Source organism: Equus przewalskii, chromosome 2, assembly GCF_037783145.1.
Source record: "Equus przewalskii isolate Varuska chromosome 2, EquPr2, whole genome shotgun sequence".
In the NCBI taxonomy this organism is placed as follows: domain Eukaryota; kingdom Metazoa; phylum Chordata; class Mammalia; order Perissodactyla; family Equidae; genus Equus; species Equus przewalskii.
Genome location: NC_091832.1, coordinates 34,478,240 through 34,500,226, shown reverse-complemented (window position 1 = coordinate 34,500,226; position 21,987 = coordinate 34,478,240). Strand labels below are relative to the sequence as shown.

At 47.0% G+C, this 21,987-nt stretch overlaps 1 protein-coding gene across 9 annotated transcripts in view; it reads right to left on the bottom strand.

Moving 5' to 3' along the window:
* CAPZB (capping actin protein of muscle Z-line subunit beta) overlaps positions 1 to 21,987 on the bottom strand; it is a 134,160-nt gene that overhangs the window by 61,290 nt on the left and 50,883 nt on the right. For 7 of the 9 annotated variants that reach the window (XM_070610747.1, XM_070610740.1, XM_070610739.1 and 4 more), the window contains one exon: positions 13,187 to 13,276. In XM_070610747.1, the coding sequence (XP_070466848.1) occupies positions 13,187 to 13,276 (90 nt within the window). Of the gene's footprint in view, positions 1 to 13,186; positions 13,277 to 21,210; positions 21,586 to 21,987 lie in introns of those variants that run through there. The other 2 variants (XM_070610744.1, XM_070610742.1) reach the window with 2 other exon arrangements.

Here is a 21,987-nt window from a genome sequence, read left to right as displayed (position 1 = left end):
TAAAGGGTTTTGTTCTGAACCAAGAGTGTTATTTTAGCTTCCAGTCAATAATAATTAAGTGTGCTTATACATTCCAGAAAGAGGGGAGAGGGAGATTAACGATAATCAAATCTCTTCTGTATTTGGCTTCAAATCTCTCCTTCGAGTGGCCTGCTGTCAGATACTCATTCCAAAGCCGCCATCTGACAAAACTCCTACCACCACCATCTGTAACACCAATTCTGGTCTCAGCTTGGAAGTTTCAATTACATAAAAGGTAACAGCCCACCAGGACCTGAAAGTCTGGAGTTTTACAAGTGCTTTTCATACCTCTTCTCCTGCACACCAAGCATCTAGAATTTGGTGGGTAATCATTTGCAAAGGGGGGCCACAGGGCTGGACAGCCCCTTTGTGAGGCCTCTCACAGGCAGACTCTGTGCATGCTGTGACTGACAGGGTCTCTAATGAACCCTAATTGTTAGTGTGACAGGCGCAGGAAGGCAGCAACAGATGTGGCAAAGGGACAACCGCAAACCGTCTGACTAATGAATAAAAAGTGTCCGGCCTGATGAGGGCCAATGACCCAAAAAAGGAGGAGGGCGGAATCATTCCTCACCCCTGCCCCCTTTCTGAAGCCCTGACTCCTTTATGCGAGCAACGGGCAGCCTGTGGGTGTACTGGAAGGCAGCCGGCCTCCAATCTCCCAACAAAAAAGGAACAGGGACAGCGATGCCACTCAGTGGCGGCAGCCTGGGCACGGGGATCACGTGATCGTTACCACGGACGCTGTGTCTCCATCCTTTAACACAGAAGGCTAGACCAGGACACACTGTGAACGTGGGAAGGGAAAGTTACACTCTACGAAGACTGAATAACTTCTTGCTTGTGCTAATTTTGTGAAGATATCAGTATTCAGAGTCAGCTGCCCACTCGTGACCTGCAGCGACAAGGAGAAAGCTGTTCCTGGAGAAGCTGCGGGCAGACAGCTTGGTGGGAGAAGGAAGGCCTGGGGTCGATTCTGACTGCTACTTCCTAATTAGCTGGGAGGCTCTGACCAACTCATTAAACCTCTGTTTCCTCAGCTGTAAAAGGGGTACAGAAGACTAACCTTGTGGTGTGCAGTTTAAATAAACTAAGTATGTCAAAGGTCTATAACAGTAACTGGCATCTGATAGCCATCGATGAAAAACCAGGATACCAGCAGGGTTTTTACTCATTCGTACAATGGCCACATCAAACTTGTGCAAGTCTGCTGTGACCTCAGAACTCCAGGCAGACAGTTACCATAGCCAGGTGCTATGCTAGAAGCTTTACATATATGATCTCTGGGTCTGTCTCAAGGTTACTGTCATCATGTGCATCTTCTAGATGAGGAAACAGAGGCCGAGAAGTCACACAGCTAAGATGTGATGAAGATGAGAGCAGGGTTTGTTTGGGCTTTTCAATTTCAAGGTGCTCAACCATATTCCATCCCAATGCTCCTAAATGGACATTTCAGGCATCTACTCTCAGACCAACAGTCACCCTAAAAACCCCTAACCAAGAATTTTACAGAACCTCGATCCCCAAGCATACTAAAATAGGTTTTTGTTAACTTGGCAAATAAAGGGAGTGTGGGGCGGGGGGGGGCAGACCATTAAATACCCAATCTGGGGGCTGGCCCCGTGGCCGAGTGGTTAAGTTTGCGCGCTCCGCTGCCGGCGGCCCAGTGTTTCGTTAGTTCGAATCCTGGGCGCGGACATGGCACTGCTCATCAGACCACGCTGAGGCAGCGTCCCACATGCCACAACTAGAAGAACCCACAACGAAGAATACACAACTATGTACCGGGGGGCTTTGGGGATAAAAAGGAAAAAATAAAATCTTTAAAAAAAAAAAAAAAAAAAAAAAAAAAAAATACCCAATCTGTTCCAAGGAACATGCAAAATAAATGGGTGCTCTGCTTCTGGCCCATCCCAAACTCCCCCTCGCTGGCTGGTGGCACCTCGCAGGCATTTTCTGCCTCAGGGGCAGGAACGGGTAGCAGCAGGTGAGGTGCTAAAATCACGTCCCCACCGTGAGGAACACTCAGGAGAGGCAGAGAGGGAGAATGCCACAGAACAGGGGACCACTGCTGGGTGACTGTGAACGACCCTCAGACATGGACTTGGGGGCTTTCAAGGTGAAGAGAGGGGTGCCTGGGGGTTCCGCCGGCAGTGTGGGGCAGGCAGGGGAGACTAGAGGTGTGGGCTCAAGACAAGGACAAGAGATTCGCAGTCTCGATCACGTGGAAGTGTAAACTGAAGAGACGGCCCAAGAAAGCAGGATCTGGACAAGAGAAGGCATCCTGAGGGTTCAGAGTTCACAAGTGGCCTGTGCTGGGTGACATACAGGTGCTGGTGTGCACTTCTGGGTGGCTGACGCGAAGGTGCTGAGGTCAAATGACCCGTGGGGTTACAAGGTCGGCTGGCTGGTCCTCGGACACGGGGATCAGCCTTAAGACCAACCCCCCACCCTCGTCAGACTGTCGAATCACTTTATTTAGTTTTCCTCTGGGGCTTCCAAAGAACTCCGAATGATAACTGGGAGCAGTGATGCATTCGGGGACCGGAAGCAGGGAGAAAGGTGCCTGCCACAGCAACCAGGAAGAAGAGTGGAAGAGACCCACCCCAGCCGGGGAGCCCACCCCCTGCCAGGCAGGAAGGACACATGACATTGGACTGCCCCTCCCTCTGAGGAATGACAAACCCAGTGACATGAAACAAGCAGCCACATTCCCACTCTGACCTCCTCTACTAGCTTTGGGATTGAGGGCAGTGGTGTTTCCCAGCGTTCTGTTCAGGAATCCTCACCTTGACCGTTCAGAGAAGGTGGGGGGACGGTTTTCATGACCACCTAAGATGCCTCAGTGGAGGGCCTTCTCAGCTCCCCACTTCCAGATTAAAGAAACCAAGTCCTTGCAATCACGCACAGGGTTATAACCCCTCCCCACGCCCATGAAAGTCCACAGTGGAACTGTGCTCACCCGTGAAAACACAGTCAGGAAGGCTGCCTGGGGCGTCCAGACACAGCCCCGAGACAGACAGAAGGTAGAGGTTAGCTAACAGGTCCCAGGAAGCCAGCGAAGGTGAAAATGCATCAGCTAGCATTCATTAAGCACCTTTCTTACAAGCACCTTAGCACTTCACATATATTCTCAAATCCTCACAAATGCCCCAGGAATTCACTTTTCTTATCCTGATCCTGTATGTTGGAGGAAACTCCAGGAGGTGCAGCGACTTGCCTAAGGTCTCAAAGCTGGAAGGCACCCGGTGGGATCTGAGTCCCACGGCTCTGCCCACTAAAGTGAGCTCCAAGGCAATGGAGACTGAGGTAGGGGAAATGTGCCAGAGGCCCCTGCTGCTCGGCTCTCGCTGTGTATTTACCATAGGGGGCAGGTTATATGGTCACAGCCCTGCGAGAAATCGATGTCACTTCTGCCAGGAAAACCGGATCCTGAAAGTAGTGACCTCAACATAAGGGTATCCATGGTGATGTACTTTCAGTTCCAGGCAACGGAGCTCAGATTCTGAGACTGAGCCCATCTGGACCTCACCTCACAGAAGAAGAGCCTGAGGCCCAGAGAGACACGCTGATCACAAGGGAAGTTGGTGGCGACCCAAAGCTGCAACCCAGGTTTCCTGACTCCAATGCTTAATGTACACAATGCTTTTCCCCACCTACCTTCTTCCCTCCTATTGAAGGAGCCAGACGTCTTCTGAAGCAGTTCTCTATTTGAAAAAAGCAACAAGGAAAGCTATGTTTCTCTCTATGCCATTTTACCAAACAGTTATGAAAATTTAGAACTTGGCTAACATCACACTGAGGACCACTGCCAAAAAGGTTCTAGAATCCAGGTCATCTGATGGGCAGGTTATGAACCTTCCCAGGAAACCAATGTTTTCCAAAGTGGATTCCATGAAAGTGAGTTACAGAAATGCTAGGTTAAAGGAAAGTAAGTTTTCTTTTTTTTTTAACTGCAGGACTTCTCAGGACCTTTACTATGACAATACGGATAGTGAAGCTCCTAGAGGGTAATCAGTGTGCAATGTTTCCCCAACTGCTCATTGTCTTTGTCCCTCAAGAGACTCAACACCAACGTGTGCTGACCAACTTCAGGAAAGTCAGGGAAAGTGAAGGCTGCATCCAGGAGGAGCACGATTCCATCCGCTGAGCAGGAAGAGGGGTCATCGGTGAGGAGACTTTGTGAGCCGTTCTACCTTGTTTCATTTTGTACTCCTCTGACAAAGGACAAAACGTTCGTGTATCAGATATTTGCACTCTCTCCTCTGTGAATCACCTGTCTGTGTACCTAGCTCTTTGTGCCGACACGGTATTCCTCTTTTGCTTATGGATGGAGGCAGGAGCACACAGTGGTTGAGAACCCTGGAGCCAGACTGCCTGGGTTCAAAGCTTGGCTCCACCATGACGGGTGACCTTGGAAAGGTTGCCAAAGCCCCTGCTGCTGCTTCTGTTCAATGGGGACAATGACAGTAACAACCTCAGAAAGCGCTTTCTAAAGACTGAAGGAGATACACTCTTATGCCACAAGGTGAAAATATTTTTCAGAATTTGTTCTTTGCCTTTAAATTTATCTAAACTTTTAAGTGAAATTTGCATATATCAAAACCATCATTTTGGCATTAGTTTCTATGCCTTATAAAGGCCTCCTCCAACTCAACAGCAAATATCATCAATGTTTTCCCCTTGGTTCTCTCACATTCATTTAATATTACCTCTTTAGTCCACTGGGAATATGAGTACATGCTGTGCAATAGATATTTAGCCTGTTTTCCTTCAAAATTGTTAGTTGTTCCAGGATTTTCTTGAGTAATCACTTATTGTCTCACAGTGAAATACGAACATCAGGTGTAATGTATCCTAAGTTCTGACGTCACTGGGCTGCTTCTGCGCCGTCTGACTCCATTCGCCTCCGCCCTCAGTTCGGGGCTCTGCAGTGGGCTTCACGCACGGTCCACTTGTCTCTTGGGAAGTTTATTCCTGGTGGCATGTTGCTCTGCTGTTACAAATGGCACCTTGTCCTCACACCCCCCGGCGTCTTATATAGTCTAATGGGTTTATGCTGGGGTGTATGCTGATTTTGGTGCCTTTGACTTAAAGGCAGTCACCTTAGTGACCCACCCCTTCAGTTCTCGCACTGCAAGAACTTGCTTTTCCTCAAGTCTTTAGATTTGCTTTATTAACTGAAAGAAGAAATAGGGACATACTTCTTGTGTTTGAGTAGAATGCTTTTTTAAATAGCATTCCCCACTCAAACACACACAATGCACGGGGGGTGGGGAGCTGGGTTGTTAACTGAAGAAAGTTTCACCTCCACACCACGGTTCCAATCGAGCCCACTGTTCCCAGCAGCCAGCCAGCGGACTCCCTGCTCATCAGGATCTGAAGAAGCTGCACACCAGAAGAGCTGGAAAGAGAATGTCTTCTTTCCTGAGCTATTTACAAGTTCCTACAGGTGGTGACTAGCCTGCCCTCACCACAAACTGCTTTTACAGTTTCACCTTAAAAGATAATTCAACTGTAGCAGGCCAGACGAGAAAAGACATACTGCAATGTTTTCATTTTTAAGACAGTAACTCAGTGGACAATATGTTGGAAGCAATAGCTGGGGTTGACTTTCCCCTTGGTCACTATCAAGTAAGGGACTCTGGGATGTCCTCAGTTTCCTCGTCTATAAAAAGGATCCTCCCACTCACCTTACAGAGTGGCTGCGAAGATTAAACGAGGTGACGGATAAAATGTAGTAAGAATTGAGGCCCATATATCAGTGCATCTGACATCTGATGGATCTCCATTAAAGCTATTTCTTTTTCCATGTCATTATTCATTGAAAAAGCTTTTATGAAGAATGACAAGAGGGGAGAGTCAAATTTGAAGTGAGACCAAACAAAAAATAATTTCTCTTTTGAACTTTAGAATCTCTTCTGAAAAATAACAAAAGCATACTGGGTGGCTCATAGTAAAGGTTACGGGAGACAGCTGACTTGCAGATGACCCAGCTCTGGAGAATTTCAACCCCCAGCCATAATGGGTCACCTACCGGTACTGTCCTGGAACTGCTCAGGGCCAGTGGACGCACCATCACCGTCTCCGGGAAACAGTCTGGGCTCCCCAAGGAACACACACACACACACACACAAAGGAGGCAAACGGCCCCTGTTCGTCATGTGGTTTCAAGGTTTGTCTGGACTGCTGATGCAGGAGGCCATTCATCTCATTCTTAATTGGATCAAATGGGGGTCTATTATTCTGCATATAACAGAACTCATCAGAATTTCAAATAACTTCTGGCCATATCTATGGGGGAGCAGGTCAGGTGAGGGCACCCCAGGAAGCCCCATTTCCTCATTCTAAGCAAATCATACATTTTGTCCTAGTTTAGAAGGGCTGCCTAGCTGCCACCTTGACACAAATCAGAGGCTGCACCATTAGGTGGCAGAGTCCTCACCTCACAACAGGCTGGGGTCATGAAAGGCCACCTCCCTATGGAGAGGCAGCCCTGGGCAGGGAACAGAGGGCCAGTTCAGCACCTACAGTCCAGGGGTCTGCCTTCTCGTTCTCCCCTGCTTTAGTCATCACAGCTGCAGTCCATTCAAAGAGCAAAAGGCTTGCATGAAAAGGCTCACCACAACTTTCCAAGGAATGGAGTTCATTAAAATACTGCTGGAGGCCCTTGGCTGGAATGCTTTTTCCCCTTGTAAAACGGGAACTGCAGCACAGTGTCGCCTGTAGAAAAGCTCAGAAACATCAGCACAACAGAGACTGTGCAGGGGTTGGCGCATAATTACCAATTATTCGATCCATTCCCTGCTCCCACTCCAGAGACAATATCCGGCCAAAGGGAGAAAAGTTCCCAGCAGACCTTATGACAAACAGCGGAGTGGAAGCTGCGTTCCCACCCCCGACAGAAACCCATGGGGAACTAACTTCCCTAGGCACGAGCAAAGGGGGTCCAGCACAGACGCCCTCCTCGCTTGGCAGGGCTACAGAGCAGGCCAGGGCTCCGTGCAGCACCAACCCCATGTATCACCATGTGCATCCCAGGGGAGAACCCCCGCCCCCGCCAGCTCCTGGGTGCCCAACAGGAGGGAGACAAGCTCCGCAGGGAGCCCCAGTCACAAAACCTAGCTGAGCACCTCCAAGAAAGGTCCCAGAGCCCAGGCTCCCGGGGCATCGACCTGACTTAAGGCTTCGGCGGAGAAAACACTCTTTTTCTCTTAAAATGTCTTGCATGTGGGCATGTTAAAGACAAAACATTAAATTCTCTACTAGAGGCAGCCACTTTGGGATTTGCCCCTAAAACTCTATAGATACATATTTGCTCTCCTCTATCGTCAGGAATGCTTTGGGGAAAGAATGTAAGAAGCAGTAAGAAGCTGGGTGAAATGTAGCCAGCATCGAGTCAGGGGAGGGGGCAAAAACTCCCTGCTATCTGGGTACACCACTAAAGAGCCTGTAACACCTTTACTCCAAAGTGCAGACAGACACACACGCCTCTGTGCTTCTGCTCAACAGGCAGGCAGAGTGCAAAGCTGGCCATGGCCAAGTCCTCCTCCTTCCGGAAAATCTTCCCTGAATCCCCACTTAATGTCAGCCTGATGGAGCCGACCTTGGCCTTTCATCTTGTACCCCCAGCCCCGAGAACGGTGTCTCGTACATAGAGGATGAAATACTTGTAGAAAGAATAACTCAGTTCTGCAGCGCTTGCTCGTCACCCCGAGCGCTGATTAACTGGTGAAGACCAAAGGGCCGAGAGAACTCAACCGAGGGCATCCTTACAGGGACCAAGTGTTTAGGATCCCTGCGTGTTCTTTCCTGTGGAAGGCGAGCCAAAGGATAAAGGCTGCATTTCTTCCCAGGGCTGAGCACAGTGCCTGCTCGGTAAACGTTGACTGAGTCCATTAACTTTCCACCTACTTAAGCTAAGACCCCTTTAGAAAGAAGACATTTTAAATGCTGCCTTTGAAACAGAGGAGGAAAAAATGCTGGTATAAGACTGTTTTCAATGGTGATGATAATGGGGAAACTAAGCAAGAAGAAAATGCAAGCCTGCTTCCTCTGGAACAGAGACAAACCAGGTCCTATCCGGCCTTCAAGATGCCCAAGGGCAGAGCCGGTGCTTGGGCCCCCAGGCCCCATCCTCATCACCTGGGGACAGAACTGAGTTTGATGCTTCATTCCATACAGCTGCCACTGGAAAAATAATTTCCAGATTTCATTGGTTCCACTATTAGAAACCAAAAACTGAGTAACAATGTTTAGCAGAAATCAAACATTTTAATGAACTATTAGATATAACATTAGCCTTAATTTCACCAATCACAAATGCGTGTGAGCTTGACTCCACAGGCTGCTTCGTGGAGAGCAGGTTCTGGGAAACGCAAGCTGTACTGTACGTCTCCACTCGCTTGTTCACGAGCCCCCAGGCCTAAGTGCAGCCAGCCTTCCATCTGTCGAGTGGGAAGAAGCACAGCGTGGGCCTCACGCTCCCCAGAGCGGACAATTTCTGCGAGCCGTTCAAAGTGTAGGCACTGCTGAGGCTGGCAGAGCAAAGCCCTGCGCCCAGCTGCCCCTTTCTATTTCTGGAGAGCACTTCTGGCCGCTAAAAAGAGGAATATGCTGAAATGGAAACTGATTAAGTTAGCCATTCCCTGGTCAGAACACGAGGATGTCTCTTCCACCTCTAACTCACAGGCCTGGCCGGGATGGCTCGGGTGCTTTCCCAGCTCTGATGTCTTCCTCCTTCCTTAAGTCTGGGGACACCCCAGAGCTAGATCTCTGGGTGACTATAGTGAAGAAGAGAGAAGGAATTAAAAAGTAAAGTCACCAACATTTGCAAGCAGAGACTTCTCTGCCTGGTTAAACAGTTTTAGGGCTATTTTTGGTTTGCTCTTAAAAAGGCAAAGGACGGATGGCCTGCTGAGTGCCAATTTGCAGAAACAAACTCCTTCCTCAGCTCAGGGCTCAAAATACACCCCAGCCAAGAAGTTTCGGCTTTTGCTGCCAGTGTGCAGAGTAAAGCCATACAAGGTCAAAGTTTAGGAGCCAAGGGAGCATCTTAACATCATATGATTTTTGGCCCGCATGGACATGTGGGTATTTTTGAAACAGCTTAACAACGGATTTCGGCTGGCTTCACTCTAGTACAATGGGATTAATATGTAATAAAATGATGTTTTGGCCATCTGCAAAGGAAGGTCATTTTCTACCAATCAGAGCAGGCATCATAATTCCAAGGCAGCAAAACCTCTGATGCTGGAAAGAAAAAAGAAGAAAGAAAGCTGATCTGGCATGATAAATTGGGCTGCCTTGGCCTAGCTGCCAAGCATCCGCCACATTTCTCTTTAATACTACTCTGTAATCGGACCACTGGTGGACCGGATAAATTCCCCTACAGTTCTCTGGCTTCGACATCTAAGCAACGCCATTCCTTTCATGGGGAATGCTGGCAAATCCTAACATTCCTGTCAGTCTTAAAACTGGAGACTTTTCTTGAAAACCACCACCTCCCCTTCATTATTTTAGGCAGGTGAGCATGGGAGGAATGACTGTAATTTGCACCGAGCAGTGCATGAGCTGCTCTGAAAACATCTCACTGATCCCAGATTACGTGAAACAAAGACCCGGATACATTGCTTCTAGATGGGCCCATATGGTGCGAGTTTTCTGAAATTACAGCTTTGGGAAGAAACTAAAACTGTAAGTGAACTTCAGAGCCCCAGCAGTACACCAGGCATGGACCAATTCTTACAAGAATTTTGCAAATCCAGTTAAAAAGAAAAAAAGCACTGTCATTCCCAGGGAAAATAGAAGAAAAATAGCAGCGATGAAAAGAAAACATTCAAAGAAGTAATTTCTAGGGCTGGTCATAGGACCCGGCACAAAACCAACCCAGATGCCCCTTCTATACTACGGTGCATAGCAAGGACCTTAAAGCAAGAGCATTAACCAAAAAGTGGCTTTTGAAGCATGTCAATACGGTTTTAATGAGGGACGCTCTACCAGATCCTAATTCGCTGAAAAGTCATGCTCCATTTCCATTTTGACATTCATCATACTTCAAATTAAAAAATTAATGAGAACATCAATTCCCCAGCCCATTCTGGATGATGAGAAGGTACTACGGCCTCTTGTTCAGCCTGAGCAGGTAGATGGGGCCCAAGGCTGGCCTCCACACAACCCAGCGAGGGGAGTCGGCACCTCTCCAGCCTCCCCATGAAGCAACAGACCAAAGTGAACGGTTAATCCTAAGGAGCCTGGCTCTAAGAATCTTACGTCTTCCAATCTCTAGTTTTGTTTTTTTAAATTATGTAAATTTTGCATTATTCTCCATAATACACCTATGTTTTAATATTTTAGATTACTAATGAATTAAATTCTTTAACACTTTTTGCCCAAACAGTTAAGACGGACAAAGCAGAAAGATGTGCCGTGTTTAATCTGTTGCTTTGAATGTAAGTGACTGGACCCAAAGGCACCCAGCAGAGTTATCCCAGCAGGAGAAATCAGGTCTCCTGTGCTGCTCAGGCACCTCACCACCCTAGCTTCTTCCTCATGGGTCTAAATCATCCAAAAAAGGTGAAGCGATCATAGGTTCATTAAAGGAGTATCGTGAAAATTCAATGAAATGATAAGACAAATAGAAGCATCCAGCTTAGTCCTGGGCACACAGTAAGTATTCCACAAATGTTAGCTGTCAACCCACAGCCTGTGTCTGCCTCCATCCTCTCTCCAGCTACATCTTACAGAAGACAAAGGTACAAGTGGAAAAGCAGTGCACTCTGACGGGGACCCACAGGATGCCACATATTGCATCACAGATCAGGGACAGGCACAGTGCGGTCCTCAGGCTGGTCCGCGTGCCCTCCTACAAACTAAACCTCAGGCAGACCTCCCTCACTCAGCATTTGGCTAAGGTGGAAGGTGGCTTCTCATGATCGCCTTCATTCACCGTCAATGCTGCCACTTCCCTGATGAGCCCAAGCAAAACCGGCATGATCAGCAAGGGAACCAGCAAGGGAACCAGCTGACAAGGTTTCCGTAAGAGCAGCGACGTGCCCATCTCTGAAGTGAGGAGGGATGAGGGAGTCACAGAAAAGAAGACACAGCCGTCATAAAACAGTTCAGTTGCCGTAAGAAAAAAACAGCCTGTTAAATACCAAGAAGAGTCTACTGAGAAAAATCTGCTCACCAGTTCTTACTTGCATGTTCGGTTTATGTCTAAAATACAGTAATAACTAAATTGGCAAACTAAATTTAAAGTCGGCCAAGCAATTTCAGGCTGAGTTTAAAAGAAAAAGAAGCCTCTGCAGTGACCAACTTAGGGAGCTGACTATACCTTCGCCTTTTGCCCGCCTCTTCCACCTATGATCAAGCAAAACCCCCGACCAAGAAACACACAAAGACATACAGCACTTCCCAGACCTCACCGTGCAGAGCTCTCTTACAGTACTGAGAGTTAAATAAGGCCACGCAACAAACTGCTCAGCCCAACGTGGGGGTCAACGGTGGCAATAACCATTTATCAACTCAAGCCTCCTCCTGACTGTCAAGGCACCTCTTAACCATCTAACTTTATGTCTAATTATTTCCCAACAAAGACCATTTTCTTTATCCCCACCCCCGTCCCCCGAACTCACATTTCACACTTTCATGCCCAGATTCTACACAAAATCAGATCTAACTAATCCAATGTTTGGGCCCACGCTGAAAAATTGGAATATTTCACATAACACGAAAAATGTATGGCACCTCCAGAAAAATCTGAAAACGAGCAACAGAGGATCACACTCCCACAGGACAACAAGCAACTGGAGCAAAGCAGCCACTGCCCTTCCGGATGGGGCCTGCCCGCCAAACCCCTTTTGCCACACCAAGTCCACTTGAGTGATTCATGTCAGCTCCCTGCACCTTGGCTCGTGATCCCCGATTCTGAGCATACAGTAGGCTCATTTGCATCACAACTCAACCCGCCACTCTGTAGCACTCACACGGAACGTCCACTTGTCTGGTCAGGGCCCATCACATTTTCATATCCACCTTCTTCATTTCCATCACAAACACCTGTAGCTGACTTTCTCGTCAGGAAGTCCACCTCAAGAAACCTCCTCCTCACTTCCTTCGATAGACCTGACTCCATCTCACACAGCTGCCTCTCAATCGGGAGTGTGTCCCCATAAATATACAGTTACGTGACGGACGCTTCAGACTGCTGTGAGGAGTTTAATCTGCGAATGACACGAGTCTCATGCAGTCCTGTAAGTTTCCCAGTAAAACTGTTCTGAGTTCACACGATGGAGTTCAATCTATCACTATAGCATATGAACAAGTTTTCAAACCACTATTTGAAAAGGTCTCTCATTGACGAGCCACAGTTGGCAACTGATAATTACACCCCGGAAGACACGGGACACAGTGAAAAGAACAGAGGACTCAGAATCAGCGAGCCTGGGCCCCAGACCCAGAGCCACAGCGCACTGGCCAAATGACCTAGTAACTCGGGTGGCCTTTTAGGGCATGATTTTATTTTATTTTACTTCTCTTCAATATTTCCCATAGCTTTATAGATTTTTAAATTATTTTGAGCATTTTCAAATAATATTATGGTGCTAGTTAATCTGAGGCATCATTTTGAGACCAATCATTCTGAATCTTAAAAAAAACCAGAATATTTAAAAAATAGATGTGATAAGCCCTTTAAAAGCCAACTTTTATGTTTTATACCATCTCCAAGCAGAAGGAAAGCCACTGCAGCATTTCACAGGGTCGATTCTGGGCCTGCTTTGACTGGAAAAGCTTCCACAACAGCACAGACACCAGTGATGCCTGGCACTGCGCACTGCTGAGCACCTGCTGGATGCGTACAGCCTCTCCTTGCCCAGGCTTAAACACAAGCTTCTAGAAACTGAAAACAAGGCAGCTGAGGGAAGGGGAGAGATTGTAATCAACTTGAGAACTCCTATCTTGGGCTTTGTTAACAAAAAGCTCTGAAAGACAACCATGTGAAACCCATCTTCTCTGTCTGGAGGAATCTTGTGACTCAGTGGTGGCATCTGGCTGGGGAGAGAGGAGGTTTCCTGTGTGTTTTGAATTCTGCTTGGAAAAAGGTACACAAAGCAACCAATTATGAGCCACAACCCCAACGAAACCATACGAACAAAGCACATACCAGGTCGATCAGGTCGCTGAGGTTCTTCTCGATTTGCTGCGGAGGCAGGCGCCTCATTAAGTCCAAGGCACAGTCCAGCTGCTGATCACTCTGTGAAAGAGAAACAAGCGTCTCAGTCACCTGGCCAAGAAAAACACCAAAAACCCCCCTTTAAAAAGCATTCTTGGGGCCAGCCCCGTGGCCAAGTGGTTGAGTTCACGTGCTCCACTTCAGCAGCCCAGGATTTGCAGGTTCGGATCCCAGGCGCGGACCAACGTACCACTCATCAAGCCACACTGTGGCGGCATCCCACATATAAATAGAGGAAGACTGGCAGCACAGACGTTAGCTCAGGGACAGATTTATTTTCCTCAAGAAAGAGAGGAAGACTGGCAATAGATGTTAGCTCGGAGAATCTTCCCCACCAAAAAAAAAAAAAAAAAAAAAAACCCAAAAAGCATTCCTGCAGTTTCGGGCTGCTCAGGGCAGTCTAAGACCAAACAGGCCTCCAGCGGGCCCTCAGACACACCTCCTGGAGGGAGGCTGCTGGTGTGATGGCAATCTCTATCTCAAATGAAGGCATCCAAAAGATACTCAGAGAAGCAGGAAGCAGGCCAGAGAGTTCAGACAGTTGTCCTGTTCTACCGACATCTCAAACCCTCATCAGCTTTCCTTCTCCACCTCAATGGACCATGGGAAACGCAGATGTACTAACTCCCAGTTGGTTTTGCAGTAAGCATGCTCAAATGGCAGAGTAGGCTTTGTGCTTTGCTGTAACCTAGATATAAATGTCAGGTAACGTCACCTGGCCAGGTTCGTTGATCAACTCCAAGCCAGCGACAAAGCCAGGAAAGGAACAAGTGGCAAGACGCATGCAAAGGTTTAAAGCGCTTGAGTCATTCAACTAAAGCTTGATACACGTTCCCAGGCGCCAGGTCCTTGCAAAGCAGACCAAGACCTGGGCCACTTTCAGTCAAGAGCTCACTGTCTGCAAAGAGAACTACTGCAACAGACCAGGGTCACTGCCGCCACAGGGGCCCGGCAGGATAAACATTACTCTCATTTACTAAGCACCTTCTTGAGGCTATGCACTGGTGCTCCGCAGTACTTTCTTATTTAATATTCATGCTGTAGCTAGTTACTGAGAGCTGCCATACGCCAGTCACCATAAACATGTAATAAATAATAAAGGCTGGGGGGAGGAAGGAAGCAATGAACTGAATGGGAGCAACGGTGGTAAAGTGCAAAGTACATTCAGAACACAGTGGGCTCAAACACAGAAGGCTAGACCTCAGGAGGAGTCACAAGAAATAAGGTGAGAAAGGCCAGCCAGGTAAAACGGTGAGGACCCCCGCATGCGACCCTAAGAAGCACAAGTGAGGCAGATGGAGAGCCCAACACAACCCACCAGGGGCACTATCCGATCCGCATCGCAGACCCACTCTGCTCAGACCAACCTCAGGACTTTTAAAAGCCCTGAATCAACAAGCTGAAGAATCTTCATCAAGTATAGAAAGTAATCCTGGAAAGGCCACATTTGACTCTAACGAAATAGAACTTTTGAATATGAGCATCTACACTCCAGGTATATTAACCACAAACAGGCTAGGCTGTGGGACAAGGACCCATTTTTTATTCACCAAAAACATAACGCATTAAGTTAATTTAACACATAACATTAAGTTAACCAGACGCAATTTCATTTTCAGGTAATTAATATGGCATATACAGCAGGCTGTTTTTAAAACAGAAAAAAAAACTTGTTCCCTGCTCAAGATGGTTATCAGTGACAATTTATTCTGGGACACACAACAAACTGGCTACCCTGAAAAGAAACACACACTCAGAAACCTTGCAGCACTTGTTTTGCTTACTGAAACATTCCAGCAACCATGAATTCCCTACTTGTGCCATGCCTTCTACATCAGCCAGGCCACGGTGACATGGGTTTGGTCCGCTGGCATGGGAAGACATTTTAACACCACTTCTAGGGTCGAGAACACAGATAAACTGATTTGACACTAGAGAGATCTATATTCAGTTCCCAGTTCTGCCATTCATTAACTTAGGACTTGGGCAAATTTCTTAACCTCTACAAGCCTCTGTTTGTTTCTCCATAAATGAAGACAGTATCTACTTCACAGGGCTGTTGCGATGATTTAGTTAATACCTGTGAAATGTTTATAATACATAATAAGGATGCGTTAGAATGTATTTTCTGTGTATGTGTGTAAATATATGTTTTAAATATTTAAAAAGTATTTTAAAATATATTTTATAATATTCACCCCCCTCAACCCAACCCTGAAGTCTTTCAGGGACTAAGATGGAGTTAGGGGTTCAAACTCCATAAATAGCTATGTACCCCCTTGGCTGTGCAAGAACAGAAAACCCTAAAAGATTCAAGTCAAACTACTTAATAAAAGTAAACTAATAAGCTGAAGACCTTAACAGACACTTCACCAAAGAAGATACACAGATGGCAAATAAGCACATGAAAAGATGCTCAACATCATACATCACCAGAGAAATGCAGAGAAACAATGAGATACCATTAAACTATCGGAATGGCCAAAACCTATAACTCTGATAACATCAAATGCTGACAAGGATGTGGAGCAACAGGAACTCTGATTCACTGCTGGGGGGAACACAAAACGGCACAGCCACTTCGGAAGACAGTCTGGCGGTCTCTTACAAAACTAACCATACTCTTACCATATGATCCGGCATTTGTGCTCCTTGGTATTTACCCGAAGGAGTTGAAAACTTATGTCCACGCAGAAACCAGCACATGAATGTTTACAGCACCTGTATTCATAATTGCCAAAATCTGGAAGCAACCAAGATGTCCTTCAGTAAGTGAATGGATAAACAAACGGATACATCCAGACAATAGAATATTATTCAGTGCTAAAAAGAAATGAGCTATCAAGCCATGAAAAGACACGGAAGAACCTTAAATAATATTACGAAGTGAAGTCAATCTGAAAAGGCTGCGTACTGTGTGAGTCCAACTATATGACATTCTGGAAAAAGCAAAACCAGGGACAGTAAAAAGATCAGTGGCTGCCAGATCTTGGAGAGGAGGGAGGGATGAACAGGCAGAGCCCAGAAGATTTTTAGGGCAGAGAAACTCCTCTATATAATACCATAATGGTGGATATGTGTCATTGTAAATTCATCCAAACCCATAGAATATACAACATCAAGAGTGAACCCCAGGGGGCTGGCCCCATGGCCGAGTGGTTAAGTTTGCACACTCCGCTTCAGCAGCCCGGGGTTTTGCCGGTTCGGATCCTGGGTGTGACCTAGCACTGCTCATCAAGCCACGCTGACAACTATGTACTGGGGGGCTTTGGGGAGAAGAAGGAGAAAAAAAAAGTGTGAACCCCAATGGAAACCGCAGATTTTGAGTGATTATGATGTGTCAGTGTAGGTTCACCAATTGTAACCCTGGTGGGGGTGTTGATAATGGGGGAGGCCATGCATGTGTGGGGCAGGGGTTATACGGGAACTCTCTGTACCTTCAGCTCAGTTCTGCTGTGAACCTAAACTGCTCTAAAAAATTGAGTCTATGTAAATAAAAAGAGAGGTGTAAACGAGTGGTTCTCAACTGGGGTTGATTCTGCCCTCCCCACAGACCCCCAGGAGACATTTGGCAATCTGGAGACATTTTTGGTTGTCATCACTGGAGAAGAGGAAGCTACTGACATCTAATGGGTAGGGGCCAGGGGCCCGTTAATGCACAGGGTCCACCCCAACAACCTGGCCCAAAATGTCAGCACAGTCAAGTCTGAGAAACCCTGGTTTAAAATAATCATTTTGGGGGGCTGCAGACTCCCAGTCTCTGACCAAGGCTAAGGGCCCAGAAAACTGCACACACTCAGAAACATTTTACATACAATTCTAATTCACAGACAACTCATAACCCTAAAAACTTCTGGTCTTTGGAGATATTTTCAACTGGCTATTAACAATCTTCATGAGAACTAAAAAACAAACTTAGATATAAGTCAGTCTAGCTACGTTGAAACTTTAATCCAGCACATATTTGGATTCAGAAAGGATTAAGCAGAAGTTGAACAATTATTATCTAGGCAAAGAAAAGTCCTAACTTGACCAGAGAAGGTCAACAAGAAAAGACACTGCTTTAACCCTTCCATGAGCCTGTTCACACCCCCAACCCCAACATGCTCATCACAGCCTCATCCCCCCGAGAGCCAGTAGCAAAAAGGGTTCCTTCTGGACAATCCACTGCCTGATTCTATCTAGTCAAAACCATGAAAATACTATTGCAAAATGGTCTAATTCATATTTTGCATTAATTCCAATTAATCTTAATTGGAAATTTTTCACCATAAATTTCTAGGGCCAAGGATGTTGAACTATCATTAAATTAGTACATGACTAAAAGCTTCTCATAAGCCAAGACATGGGAAAGCTTAACGAGAGCTTGTAAACAGTTAAAATGAGATTAACTGGAGCCCTTCACCTGGGAGTCATCCCAAACCCTGAGGGGTCCAAACAGGAAACAGCACAAGAGAATGAAGAAAACGTGGATGGTCTACAGCTACGTGTGGCAACATGAGTGACCCCGAAACAGAATGATGGTGGGAGTGGGGAAGCAAGTTCCAGGGGACAACCCAGGATGCTGCCACTTTTACAAAGGTCAAAAACAAGAAATACTCAACTCTCTATCATTTAGACATAAACACGTGTTTGTGTGTCTGTCTGTGTTTTAAATTAACATAGCAAGGTTGTTTTTCTTATTAGCCAAGACAAGGGAACAATAAATACAAAATTCAGGAGAGAGAGAAGAGTAGTTATAAGGGAAAAAGTCACCAGGGGGAGATCAAAGTTGATATTCACCTAGGTCTTGCACGGAATGGTGTGTTCAAGGGAATAAATACCATCACGATGCTTAAACTTACATGTATGTTAATATGTCCCTTTACAGTTATCAGATATATAAACTTTTTTGAGATGACTTTTGTGTATGGTGTAAGACTGGGGTCCAGTTTCATTCTTTTGTATGTGGCTGTCCAGTTTTCCCAAGACTATTTATCAAAGAGACTGTCCTTTCCCCATTGTATACTCTTGGCTCCTCTGTCGTAAATTAATTGACCATATGCGCGAGGGTTTATTTCTGAGCTATTCTGTTTGTCATTATTTCACTTCACTGAATATATTTTTAAAGGTAATACAAAAAAATACAAACAAGAGCAAGCAGGGACAGAAACTGGGATTCGGGCGCTCCGAGTCCAAGGTCTGCCCTGTCACGGACGCCTGTGTGACCTGAGGTGCACTCTTAACCTTGAGGCCTGGGATGTGAGCTAGACAGCTTCCAGGATTCCTTCTAGATGGACTGTGCCCTGGATCCTGCTGCAAGTGCAGATGCTCCCACTGGGTCTCACCTGCCCTGTCCTTCAACAGCCCCCTGCAGGCCTACAACCATGTTTCAAGTCAACAACCCTGCACTGAGCACCGACTGTGGCCAGGCCCTGAACTAGGTTCAGTGAATGACGCCTAGTCCCCAGCCTCAAGGAACCATCCACAAGATAGCAAATAATCCTAAGGCAGTGTGATGTGTACAGCAGCACACGGAAGACGCAGAGACGCGGCACAGTCCGAATATAGTTATCTGTACTTCACGTGTCAACTACTTTCGCAGCATTTCCCACCCTGGTGAACCTCCTCTAACTGGCTATTTATTTTGTGTACTGTCATCCTGTGACTAAGGGCCCTCCACTGGACGACTCCTTCAGACTCCTAACTGACCTCAGACACTTCCTTCGTAAAATGAGCCTCATCAATTCCACCCTCCCCTGGGGGCGTTTTCTGGGTTGAAAGGTAAACAGTAAAAGAATGACCATTTCACTTCACTCCCCAGAATTCTCTGCCGGTTCAATTAGTGACTCAATAATTATTTGAGTGTTTCCAAGGTGACAAGCGCTGTTTTTGATGCTGAATGGTGAACATAACAAAGTCCCTCCCTGTCCTTCAGGAACTTATGGTGCAGTCAAAACCTACACGGAAAAAATTAGGGACGAGTCCTTGTTAGGATATCAGAGAATAAGGAGGGGACGGTTACCCCACTTTAAGCTGGTGAGGCTCCAAGGGGTCGGTTTAGGTTTTTGTTGTGTTTTTTTAGTATATAAGCTGAGCTACAGAAGTTTCACTTTCTGCTGGTTTTCACATGACTTAAACAAAAGCAAACTGCTTAAATCACCGTACGACAAGTAAAACAACTGTTAATACAGACTAGAACGATTTTTCAGAAGAATAAGTAAGTCAAAACACTACAGCTTAAAAAATCTACTAAGGAATTTTCAGACACCTGATAGTGTTGTCAATCATTTCATAGAGTAAAACTTGGTCTATTAAACGAACTTAACAGAGCAAAGACTAATCTAGAAATCATCATCAAATAAAATTTATTCAGTCCCTAGGTAGGGATGCAAAGAACAGGACAAGCCCCAACCTGTGAGAAGCTCAAAGTTTAATAGAATAAACACACCTATCCACAAAAATCAAAAATGTTATAGCAAAGATACATACTAAGTGGCACAGGGAACCTCAAAAGACTTCCCAGAAGGGTACAGGAGCCGGTTATTGCCGGCAGAGTAGGGGTGCCCTGGGCAGACACGGAGGGGCCTTTCCAGGCAGCAGGTGCAGTGAGATAAAAGGAGAGGCATGGAAGAGAGGGCCCACACACATGCTCCACGAGCAAGGGGTGCTCCGGAGGAAGGGCAGCACAGTGGGCCGGGACACCCGTCATGAGGGGCCCACAGTGAGGCCAGATGGTGCCCAGACTGCGCAGAGGGCAGCGGTTTTCTAAAGAGGCTGCAGTGTTCCACAGAGCTCCAGGCCCCAGGCTCAGCCCCTGCCTTCTCCCAGTAGTTTTGCTTCTGTCTACTTTGCAGGTAAGGATTCTGTGCCACATCATTTGGCCTTTAAAACTTTTTTTTTTTTTTGAGGAAGATTAGCCCTGAGCTAACATCCACTGCCAATCCTCCTCTTTTTGCTGAGGAAGACTGGCCCTGAGCTAACATCCGTGCCCATCTTCCTCTACTTTATATGTGGGACACCTACCACAGCATGGCTTGCCAAGTGGTGCCATGTCCACACCCGGGATCTGAACCGGTGAACCCCGGGGCCACCAAAGCAGAACGTGCGCACTTAACCGCTGCGCCACGGGGCCGGCCCCTGGCCTTTAAAACTTTTTAAAAGATCTGCTTCTCCAGAAGGGTCAGAAGCCCCCAAAGATTCTTCCGGGGAGAAATGACAGAAATATTGTTGTGTCATAGAAGGTGAAGCAGATTATACTTTCCAAAAACGGCCATAACACAAGCTCTCCCACCTGACGTGTCCCTCTTACAACGTCGCTGTGACATTCCTCCCATTGAGGGGTGGAGTCTATGTCCCCTCCCCTTGGAACAGGGAGAGGTGGGTGACTTCATCAACAGAGAACAGCAGAATTGATGCTCTGTGACTTCAGAGGCCAAGCCATGAAAGATGCTCCACCTTCTGCCTTGTTTGCTGAACACGCACCATGCGGAGCCCCAAGCAGCAATGGCAACAGGTGAACTTCCCTAAGGCCGCCATCCTGTGAGGAAGCCCCACCTGGCCCAGGCAGAGAGCCTGAGACTCGCTGAGGTGAGACACCCAGCCAGCACCCAGGTGCTCCAGGCCCCCACTGTCCCAGCTTCAGCTGTCTGACTGCAATAGCAGGAGACCCCAAGCCACAGCCACCCAGACAAGGCCCTCTGGAATTTCCAACCCAAGGAACCACTGGAGAGAAAGAAATGATTACTATTTTAAGTCACTAGGTTTTGGGGTGAGTTTGTTAGACAGCAAAAGTAACTGATACAGAAGGATGCCTCTGGTGACTGCGGGGAGAAAGTCTGACCAGAAATGGGACTGAGGGCAGGAGGGCCAGCAGAGGCGAACCCACAGCAACCAGGGCTCTGGCTGAATGGCTGGAGAGGAGGCAGAGGGTCAAAGATTTTAAGAGGAAGAACAGATAGGACGAGGTTACCTACCGGAAAGGAGAGGCAGCCCAAGACGTCTCAGACAACTGAGTTTCTAGTGGGGACTACCTGCTAGACGATGATGCCAAAGCGTCATCAGCGTGTGTACGGTTTGTGTGTGCCCTCTTAAAACAGCATTTGTAATTTCAAGGACAGGAGGCAACTCAAAGCACTTGGTTTCCGAGCAGAAGTCATGCCTGGCCTGCTCCAGTGACTGGCTGAGGCAGATCTGTACTTAACAGCATCTGTCTGTACATAAACCACCAACCAAAGCCTTGAAAGGCCTTCACAGTTTGTTCTCAAATTCATCAAGACCTTCACTCGTTTACATTCCCGAGAGGCTTAGCAAACAGTTACTTCCCAGACAACACAGAGGTGAACCCCACTGGAGCCCAGGCTGATTTATCACAAATTTATAGTGTCTAACTTAACTGTGGTTTGTCTTGTATAATCTGTGACCCGACAAGCAACTTTGTTTAAAAGTTGAATCTGCTTTCTGCCCTGTGGCTCAGGAACAATCTGTGCTGGGAGTTGTTCGGGGAAAGATTCACCGGCCAGTCCAGCCGACGACTCACCCGTAGGGCACTCTGGAAAACGGCATGGTTTGGATTAACAAAAAGAAAAGCGTTTCTTCCACTGACTGACTGTCCTCTGGTTGAATCTTCTGGGAGGGACACGGTGATGACAGCCGGACATGGAGGGAGACGGCTCATCACACACAAACACGCGCACTCCCTCTGGGGGACTTTTCATTCCCATGGGAAAACCCAATACCCCACACCGAAGGAG